The following is an 11,046-nucleotide window of genomic DNA, read 5'->3' as shown; positions in this document are numbered from 1 at the left end:
CTTTTATTATTACTCTTGCAGGTAATAAAAATGACCCACTTCATTTTAAATCATCAGGAAAAATGTGTCTCAGAGCAGTTCATTTCAATATGCAATTTTTATTTTATTTTAGTGGCAATATAATTTCTTTATAAACACACCTTGTTTATATTCTAGAGCTACTGTAGTGGTAAATCTAAATGTATCTTACTGTATCGGTAAATATCAAATATTATCGTAGTGGTTGATGTTAATACTACACCGGATTGAACGATTCAAATTCAAAGCCTCGTACCTTTTAGTCATGAACTTACGAATATCCCGGATTTTCATTTTGGATAATCAATTACAAACTCATTTGCGTCCTACATCTCTCTCTTCCTCAGTGCGGTTTGCGCTGGAACAAGACCGGTGCGTGACGAGCCCGCTCTTGGATCAGTACTGTAACTTCCTCTTCCTCCGGTGCTTTCTCTTGGTCTTGGAGTCAATGATCAGCTGAGACTGACGCTTCAGTGCCTCCCGTGAGATGATTTCAGCCTCCTCCTCTTCGCTCTCTTCCTCCGCTGAGACAGAAGACGCTTGATTGTGATTGTTTGAAAGGGAAAAGGATGAAGCTGCTCGTGTGTGTGTGTGTGTGTGTGTGTGTGTGTGTGTGTGTGTCGTGTGGTGCTCCCAACTCACCGCTGATGGTGTCCTCAGGCAATCTGATGCGGGTGTTGGAGTCTGGCAGTTTCCCCTCTATCTTTACAAGGAACTGCTCAGAAATGCATAAACACGCGCACACACAAACACCCCCACACACACGCACTCAATGTTACTATGTTAGATGTCAATAATATTCGCCATTATTTCGCTTTTTTTTTTACCCTTCAATGTTTATTTACATGATAGGGCACCTTGATCGGAATAAACTGAACATCTAACTAAAATTGGATCGGATCGCCATCGGATCAGGAGAACACTTGTAAGAGTATGCGCAAAGCAGGGATGAATCCTCTCTTGTATTTGAACTATCATCAGCACAGAGGGCCATGAGCTGCTGAGATCATGCTTTCCAAAAATGAATCCGAGGGTAAAGTGGTCAATGTCATTAGTAAATGGCAGACACTTTTACGTCATAACAATTTCATATCCTGAGCGCTCTGGCACGACATGTCCTCAAACAGAAATGCTGCCCCGGTGCTTAAGTAATCAAGAGTAAACACTTCGGGTAGTTTCAATGCCTGGCTTTCTCTTCAAATACCAAAGATAAGCTCCGCAAGTAACAGCACGGCTGATATACTAAGAGAAAGACCAGTTCCCCTTGCTGCTGAAAAAGATGCAGACTTTTTTTTTTTTTTTTTTTACCTCAAAATAACAGCTTTAGAAACATTTTGATGGTACACTGACTTGTAATATGGAGAATGGCACCTCTTTCATTCCTACCAACCCCCCCGAACGGCTGTTCTTGCACTATGTAACTTCAGTGTTCGGGTTCCGAAACCACAGGAAAAGTGCGTTGAGCTTTACTGCACTCCGTCACCTGCTTGGTGTTTGGTTCAGTCGGGTTTTTCGTTTTTCTGCCTGGTAAACCGCAGGGCCGGGATCCCGCCCCACCTCAGCCGGCACGTGCTGGCCCTCACTTTCATTGCACCACAGGGTTTGTTTCGCCCTGACTCACACGGGCGAGCAGATCTGCCAGGCCGAGCACATCTGGTACCTACACCGGTAGGGGTAGCACTGCACTGCTACCTCTCTCCCCACGGCTCTCCTATATTCAGGTCCATGCAAGGGATGTTGTAACCTAGGTATACATTGTATTTGCGTCTGTACCATAGACTTTTATTGAAATGTGACCGATAAGGTTCAAATTTGACAGTGACAGTGGTGTAAAAGTGCAATTGCACTCAGAAGCTGTAGGGGCGCCAAATACCAAAAGTTTAATTTAATATGCAGCATGACCTACAGTGCATTCGTAAAAATTCCACAATTTTCTAAAAGGGATTAAATTCATTTTTTTCGAATGCACTCTATGTTGTGATGGTGCCTTGTAGGCATTATATTGATAATTCTGTCACCCCTGGCAACAGGCAAGTCAATGTTAAGACATGGCTTGGCTAGCGAAACAAAAACCACAGTTCTAACATCCCTCTAGGCCTGATCTCTCACCTCTTCATCCTCGATCTCCTTCATTACTACGACATGATCCACTCCCCGGAACTCCTGCTGCAGCAGCTGAAGCTTCAGCTCACACTGGACGAGCAGCTCGACCGTATACTCTTCTGAGTCAGGGGACAAGAGGGGGACTTCACTCTGATCCTGATGGGGCAAGAATGACACAAAGGTGATTCAGTGGATGGATTTGAACAGATGTGTGTGTAGTGTTTTTTGTTGTTGTTGTTGTTGTTGTTGTTGTTGTTGTTGTGTTATTACCCTCAAGAGAATTTTTAAGTCACCTTTTAGATAAGCAAAAATGCAGGAAATATCGTGAGCCTTGTTATAGATCAATATATGTAAATTCTTGCAATTTCCCTTTGATCCTTTATGTCAGTTATTATGTGCATAACATATCCATTTAAGAAAATTGTTAAGACTGCTTGGATGAATCTCCCATGTACGGTATGTTATAGTCATTAATACCGAAATGTTTTTTTTTTTTTTGTTTTTTTTTTCATTTACCAGTGTGATATGTTGTAGTTTGTCCGCCAGATGCTCCACTCCAGTGCGGACAGTGTGGAGGGTTTTAAGGAACCAGGTAAGACGCTCTTTGGTGGCCTCAAATCGCTGTTGCTCTGCTCGCAGTTGCTGCCTACACTCTTCCTGCATCTGTTGACCACTATGTAAAACCATGGAGTAAGGACAAACAAGGTGAGGGAGGAACAAAAACAGCGAGAGAGAGGGTGTGTGTGAGTGAGTGAGTGGAAGAGGGATCAGTTTTGATATGGGGACAATGATTGTTGTTGAGTTGTTGATGAGGGTCCCAAAGTTCTCATGCCTTACTTGGATGATCAAATTAATAAGATGGGAACACGCCTGTGACTGAAGATTGATTTTACATTGTCTAAACACGTATAAAAAAATGAAGGTGTCAAACAGATAGTCAAACTCTAAAGAATTTAGCATACTTCATGTGTCAGTTCCAAAGTTAGGGAGTTGGTCAACAAAGTGATTGTCATCAGTGATTCAACTTCAAATTACTAGTGAAAGTGTAGTTTCGCTAAAACTTTAATTGAGAGAATTCCAATCAAGCCCAGCGCTTAATATACGGTAACCCTTCTTGCCAGAAAGGGGTGATCAGCCACACTAAATATGTGCTATGCTGACCTGGAGTGCTTAGTCTCCCCGGAGTACTTCAGGTCCTGAAACTGTTTTTGCAGGCGCTCCCTCTCCTTCTTCAGCTGCAGCAGAATCCCCTCTTGCTCTTTCTTCATGTTTTCCAGGTGCTTGTGTGTCTCCCCTTGAGAGATAAAGCGCTCTGCTATTTCCTACAGAAACATTTAAAAGCACACCTGGATACAGTATGTACATATTGGCATATACTGTATATCAATAATCCATATAACACCAATACACAAATAGTAGGGGAGTAATACACATTTATTCTGTCCCCAATGTGTGTTCCATCTAATCAAAATCAACAGATAGCTAACGAGGTGGATTCAGTGAAAGTCAGACATGTGAGTGAAGTTTTACTTCTAAGACTCAAAGAAAAAAAAAAGAGAATAGCAGTGGAGTGTTCACGCCACTTTTTTTTTACTGAAAAAAATGCAATGTTGTAATTCTTTGGTTACAAAAGGTTCAAAGTCTTTCGATTACACAATGGGTTTACATTGCTTTCAGATGGCTTCTATGCACAAGCTGCAAAAATGAACTATATTTAGCTTAGTTTGGTATTTTTTTATCTATCATTAATAGTTTACTTTTAAACTTAAAATTCAGAGATACGTTGGCACTATAGTCACTTCCAGGTTGACTTTTAAGTCATTGTGTTACATGTCATATGACCTCGCCATGACTGACTTTTAAGAATCACATGACCATCACTAACCAATCAGGACTTTATACCTGCCCCAACTTAGAGGACACAAACAGTGTCCCATGACACTCCCTGTCTGAAATTGTTTAGATACCACTATATACTGTATGTGTGTATGTTTATGTCTACAGGAAAGAAAAACCTTTGAAATCTCATTCCTTGGCTGACACAATGGCTGTTTCTGAAAATGGTGTAAGGAAAATCTTGGTTGGCCCTAACTCACGACCCTGAGTTTGATGTTCTCCACCTTCCCATCACTGCCAGAGAACGCCTTCATCACAAGAGCCATTGGCCATTCATTGCACTTGGCTTGAGCATCCTCAAGACTAAACTTTCAGGTTTTCCCATTCTTCTTATTTGCTTTGACTTTGAAGCGTCGCCAAGTATCCATGGCTCCATCTGTTCCGAAAGGTGTTGGCATGAGGCCGCACTTGCCTCCATTGTTTTCTGTGGAGGTTGGAGTCACCTGGAGGGAAAAGGTGAGTGCAGACCTTCAGAGTGATGGGCCATGCTGGTGTCAACAGAAAATGTGAGTCTGGATTCCATGGAGATGGGAGTGAGAGGCGTTGAATTTATGATTCTGGTGACCTCAGCAGTCAAGGTTGACAACATCTCATGTGAGAGAGGCACTGGTCTGTCGGAGCATAAAGTCTGGTGTTCAACTGGAGTACATCCTGGCATTCACGGGGATCAGTCAGCAGGATTCCCATCTCTTTACAGGTCCTGACAACTTTGCTCGGCGGGTCCACGCAGCTGCTTTGTGCTTGCCCCGGGTCCAAACATGTCTAGCCCAACATGCGTGAAGGGTGGTGGGTTTGTTCATATGACCTTGTCATATGACAATTGATGGGCAAGTCCGTCATCCAATACCCGCAGTGAGGACAGCAGATTCGGTGAACATGCAACCCTGATGCTTGCCTCGATCATCTAAGTGTTCTAGAAGCAGTTTTGCCACATGGCTGCAGCCTGAAACAAACAGGGGATTTCTCTTTGAAGCCCAGTGCAGCGTGCTTAAGCCGACCTCCCACCCTGAGAAGGCCGCTTCATCCAGGTAAGGGTACAATTTTTTGAGAGCAGTGTTCTTTGTAATGTTTTCTTTCCATTGGCAGTGCTGGCAACTTCTAGTAAGCCACCCTCTGCCCACTTTTGGCTATGTGCAGTTGGGTCATGATGTACAGAATCTTTCTTCCAATCTGTCTTCTCGGAGGACTTCACATGAGATAAGATAAGCTGTGGCTCTCACTGAGGATTTCCATGGGAAAAACCAGTCCACTCTAAACGATGGGAACCAAAGCACTCGAATCATCAGGGCCATGAGGCTGGAAGTTCAAGTTCAAGTTCAAGAAATTATTTGTGAAGTTCAAGTTGAAACCTCTGCTCTTCCAGAGATGGTTTTCGCTCAGCCTGCGGTAGGAAAAAAGGTCCTGTGAACTGGGTGGTGGTGCTTATTAGGGCTACATACTGTATAGTGTTCTCCCTTGTTCAACCACACAGTACCATGTAGGCAAATGCCTTGCAGTGACCCGGGTTTGAACCAGGGTCATTTTCTGCATGTCTCTTTCTCTCTACCCCCAATATTTCCTTTCTCTTATCACTGCTATCTGTAATAAAGGCAAAACATCTCAAAAACATATATTTAAGGAGAAAAAGTGACGTGACCTCATTCAGGACATTTTACCTGCCCCAACTTAGAGGCCACAAAAAGTGTGATCGTGACAACACGGTCTTTGCTCTCCATTCATACCTGTATGTTGGTGACCCCAATGGCCTCTTTAATGCATTGGAAAGCCTCCTCGAAGGTAGAGATGGTCTCCTCCTCACCTACCATCCTGGTTGTGCTGCGTTGGGGCTCACTGCTGAGCTCATCTGGAAGTATAGGTACTCGCTGGGCCTGGAGATCATACAGCCACTCAGGATTGCGTACTCATGTTCTTATTCAAAACGATTGTTACCTTACTACCTTATTCTCAACAACGCGTTAAATACTGAGGAGACTCAGTGATCTTGTCCGTCCATTGTGTTCTGACTTTGCTTTGTTGTTGAGTCGTGTAAGTTCTATGTTCAATTCTAAACTCATAATAATAGAAATTGAGCATATATTTATGGCAGGTTGGAATCATAGCTAGCATGGTGTTTCACATGTGGTATCAAGATGTAACGACTGTTTTTCGCATCCTTAATTGCAAAGGCTATTTGGTTATTTAAGTAGGCGAAAGTGCCACAATAACAACAGAAACAAATAAAGCTATAACCACAACATAACCTTATGATAGATGCATATACCACAAAGAAAGACTCACCCTTCTGTCAGCTTTCTCAGATTGGGATTTGCGCTCCTCCACCAGCCTCCTCAAACGTGATATGACAAGCTCTCTCTCTTTCCGCTCCTGCTGAAGCAGCTCCTCCAGCTGGAGCAACTCCGCCTGGAATGGGGTGATGTGGTAGTACGGTGATTGCATGATGATTATATATACAAAACATTTTGATTATCTTGGGGGCAAACATCCCATCGCTCTTAAATGACAACAAAGGTGTGATCAGGAGTCGCACGTCACCTTGGCCGTGTCCTTAGAGAGCTGAGCGTCGGTGTTCGTGACTTGCAGGTTGTGATGCTCCTCTCTGAGCTTCAGGATGTCTGCTTCCAGGCTGTCTAGCTTGTCCTGGAAAGTCAGGCTCTCGTCCTGAAGTGGTGAGTGGGGAACAAAGAGCCATAGAAAGAGAAGGGAGGACGTAGAAGAGCGTGACACGGCCATGAGGTGGGGCAAATGGAAACGGCCTTTTGGTGCAGTAGGAGCTTTGGGGGTTGAGCGGATTTGTCTGGAAAATGGATCCGTCACATCCTCCTGGCAAAAGCTGTCGAGCTTGAGCAGGCAATGTCACCCCTAATTCTGGCATCCTCAAACTCTCTTGGGGGTCACTTGATATGCACACAGGGTCACGGGACATTTCTAAGACTGATGTGTGTATATCTGTATATTTGAATGATATAATTGTAGTAAAAATGTTAAGTGGATTTGAAACATAAAAAAATGTATATACAATCCATTTGGAGCTCTCTCCATGCTCTGTGATATTCAGTGTGGAACATCTGCAGTAATGGACTGTTTTGAAGGTACAGAAAGAAAGATTCTTATTTAGCCTCATCCTGTTGTCAGTCCATCAGCTTCAATGCTCATTTTTTTTAACGCGTAAAATCATTGGTGCTGCCTCCAAAAAATTGTCACACTCTGCTAAGAAAGAATTTTGGGTCTTCCTTCAAAAAAGGATGAGTCCCCTTGTCATAACTGCTACAAGCTGGTTGTTTGAGTGGCTGCAATGGCGCTATATAAATAATATAAATGCATGAATAAAAACACATTATCAATGCGGTTCATTTAATATTAATGTTAACATGAATATTGTCCCAGCAGGATTGCGCAAACTTTCGCACTCCTTGTTCTTGTTTAGTCCTTATACTGTCGATCCAGCAGTCAATTTGTATTGCTGAATTATTGAATTATTTGTAAAAACAGATTAACCTATGAAATGAATTTATAAAAATATAACGTGTCAGGAAATGTACAGCCGTTTGATTAGTGTTAATCTACATTAATATCGGTGAAATAATCTGTACGTTTATAATTAAAAGTATCCAATTGAAAAGCGCTCCACTATGCCTAGAACCACAAACAGCTACAGATGTCTGTTGATATTAGCAACAATATAAAAAATATAAAAAGGTACAGCTGGACAAGCCATAGATACAATTTATTATAGGTGCTATATAAAACAGTGATATAATATACATATGTAAAATTAAAGCATCGTGTGAGATACAATTCTAAATTTGGTGCCATGGTGGCTCAGTGGTTAACACTGCTGCCTCACAGCAAGAAGGTCCTGGCTTAAAATCCAACTGGGGCCTTTCTGTGTGGAGTGTGCAAGTTCATGTGGATTTCCTCCGGTTCTGCCCACCCCAAAGACACGCTTGCTAGGGTTGGACACTCCTGCCAACGGCCCTGACCAAGGCATCGGTCAAGATCCGGAGTTGGTCCTCGGGCACAGCTACGATCCCACTGCTCCTAGATACTAGGCTGGGCTAAATGCAGAGAGCCAGTTTCCCCACAGGGATTAATAAAGTGTATAAAAAAATGTTGATAATAATGTTCAAACGGCTGAACTTGCCTGCAGGTGGTTTTTGACTCTGATGTATTCTCTCATGATATGCTCAGCCTCCTGGCACCTCATTTTGGCCTTGTCCAGACGGTTCTCGAGAAGCCGCAGTTGCTGCAGTTACATACACAACACACAGACAACTCCGTGTTTCATTTTGTCGGTGCGTGCATGCGTGCGTGTGTGTGTGTCAATGTGCTACTGAGAGGGATGGAGTTGAATGTGTATATGTGTGTGCTGTAATACATGTTGCTCTGGACCTTCAATACAACAGCATATTGCCATCACACATGTTTTTTACCCTTGCGTGGTCCTCGCATTTGTGCATAAAAGTGGCGTCATAATTTGATAAAACACGCCCCTCTGGCTTCAGTCTCTGGGACTGCAGCCGCAGCTCCTCAAGGTGCTTGCAGAGAGTGTGCGTAGTGTGTTTCATTGCGTTGAGGCGGTTTGTTTTGTTCAGCACTTTCTGGTCGAGCACCGCTAAGGCCGCCTAGGTGGGGGGGGGGGGGAATATAACAGCAAAAGAGAAAAGCAGACAACAAAGGATAGAGAACAATTCATGACATTTAGACGGATTCTTACTCTCCCAGGGGATATTCATCTCTTTTGCAAAAAGTTGGTGGAGAATCTCATGCTTGTGGTTCTGTTTGGCTGTTGATTCATTTCAATGTTCTTATGGCGTTTACATACCCACGTGCGTGTGTGTGTGTGTGTGTGTGCGTGCGTGCGACTTACCTTCGCTGACATGTTGCGGTAGGCATCCTTTTCCGGTCCTCTGTTTTCAAACGCTGCTTTGACCACATCCAGATCGCCCTGATGACAGGTGATCACAGTTCCTAAACACTGACAGGGCGTTCTCACAAGGAGGGTAATCGCATCGGTGCACTGCTTTGTCACGTTGACATCTCGGTTCCATGATATGTGGCGGTGGTTCCTCGACTGCCGGGACCCAATCCAATGTTTTAAATGGATTTGTATTGATTTATTTGCACTTTGTGTTTAAACACCGCACGAGGTCACTGTGAGTTACTGCACTATTCATTTTGAGAAATACATCTGGATGACTCAAATCTTTGCTTGGGTCATGGCGCGACGACGAAGGACACCCGTTGAGAAACCACCGACGGGCAATCACAAAAACCCGAAATGAGAGCGGGGTCTCGAGTCGAGAGCGGTGTGTTCGGAGCAGCTTACAGCAAGGGCGTTTGCCAACTTCTGGTGGAGGCTCTTGTTCCCCTGCCTGAGTTGCTGGATGGTCTCTCTGTTCCTCTTGATGGAGTCCTGAGACCTCTCGTAGTACGATGTTCTTTCGCCCTCTGGGGGAGACACGAGTGTGTTGCACTGGAATCATGAGCGACTCTGCTCGTGATCCAGCGTCGCTTCCCCAAACACTGGGAAGCTCTGGGTTGGGGGGGGGGGACTAAAACTAGTGGGGATGGACGCTTTGCCAAAATTTGAAATGATTTGTCCCACGGCTGTTTTACACTGACCCTGTTGAATCGTCGCATTGAGAAAAAAAAAGATGGATACATATAGATGTACTTTTTTCATCTCCGGAGGGAAGTTGCGGTGTTAAAGCAGCTCTTATCAAACCAATAGCAAATCATTTTCAGTAAAAAATATATAAAAAATAAAAATGAAATAAATAGGTAATATGCAAGAAACAAAAATAAATAAATCGAAAGATATAACCTACAATTAACAATAACCCCTGTATCAACAATTCACACAATAATCCCAATATGTACATATACTTTGTACATAAATAATAAGGTAAACATAAAATACAACGGTATACTTACCAAGAAGCTGAATTTTCTGTTGCATTTCAGTGATTTGATCATGTAGGGGCGGTTTAATAGCCTGGAACTGCATTTTATCCCCTCAAAGTAAGCTTAAAAAGCCCAAGGATTATAATATTCCAATTTATTTATTTTTTTGCTCCGAAATGTTGCACAAAAGGTTTTCCTAAAGGGGAAACAGTGCGCGGCAGGTTTTGCGTCTGTGTAACCCAGGCGTCATGGAAACGTGTAAATAAATCGTGGCGTAACCCCGCCCCCTCCGTAGCTGCGGCAACCGGAGGGGGTGGTCGTTTGACGCGTTCGTGACGTCATAACTCCCCCTTATAAAGCTGAGCGTTGGCAGACGGAGGGAGGACACAGGTTGAGGGCGGCAGCAAGAGCTGCTATCAGTCACACATGCACATACCCACAGAATAGAATTACCGTCTGACGTGAGCTGCCGTTAAAACACAAGAGGGAGCTGACGTCAGTTTCCTACACTGTCTCCTAGCTCCTAGACGGACTCCTAGCTCCAAGACAGTCTTCTGGACTGTCCCCTAGCCCCCAAACTGTCTCCTAGACTAACCCGCTAGCACCTTAACTGTCTCCCAGCTCCTAGTCTGTCTCCCAGCTCCTAGACTGTCTCCCAGCTCCTTGACTGTCTACCTGCTCCTAGACTGTCTCCCTGCTCCTAGACTCTCCTAAACTGTCTCCTAGCGCCTAGACTGTCCCCTAGACCGTCTCCCAGCTCCTAGACTGTCTACCTGCTCCTAGACTGTCTCCCTGCTCCTAGACTCTCCCAAACTGTCTCCTAGCTCCTAGACTGTCCCCTAGACCATCTCCCAGCTCCTAGACTGTCTCCTAGCTCCTGGACTGTCCCCTAGCTCCTAGACTGTGTCCCCGCTCCTAGACTGTCTCCTAAACTTTCTCCTGGCTCCTAGACTGTCTCCCAGCTCCTAGACTGTCTCCCCGCTCCTGGACTGTCTCCTAAACTCTCTCCTAGCTCCTAGACTGTCTCCTAGACTGTCTCCCAGCTCCTGGACTGTTCCCTACCTCCTAGACTGTCTCCCAGCTCCTTGACTGGCCCTTAGCTCCTAGACTGTCCCCTAGCTCCTA

General features: G+C 44.3%; 1 protein-coding gene across 1 annotated transcript; it reads right to left on the bottom strand.

Annotated features, from left to right (window-relative positions):
* Window positions 1-305: 305 nt before the first annotated feature.
* Window positions 306-10,024, bottom strand: odad3 (outer dynein arm docking complex subunit 3; the record flags this gene model as incomplete). Its single annotated transcript, XM_079998946.1, has 13 exons — window positions 306-542; window positions 661-733; window positions 2,128-2,277; window positions 2,638-2,794; window positions 3,283-3,443; window positions 5,739-5,885; window positions 6,295-6,417; window positions 6,550-6,675; window positions 8,159-8,260; window positions 8,448-8,639; window positions 8,885-8,962; window positions 9,344-9,465; window positions 9,952-10,024. The coding sequence occupies 13 exons, from the start codon at window positions 10,022-10,024 to the stop codon at window positions 415-417; spliced, it is 1,632 nt and encodes a 543-aa protein (XP_079855072.1). The 3' UTR covers window positions 306-414.
* Between the last annotated feature and the right edge of the window lie 1,022 nt (window positions 10,025-11,046).

The sequence above is a fragment of the Zeus faber genome (assembly GCF_960531495.2).
Source record: "Zeus faber genome assembly, chromosome: 4".
Taxonomy (NCBI): domain Eukaryota; kingdom Metazoa; phylum Chordata; class Actinopteri; order Zeiformes; family Zeidae; genus Zeus; species Zeus faber.
The sequence above is the reverse complement of the archived record's forward strand: the minus strand, read 5'-3'. Positions and strand labels throughout refer to the sequence as shown.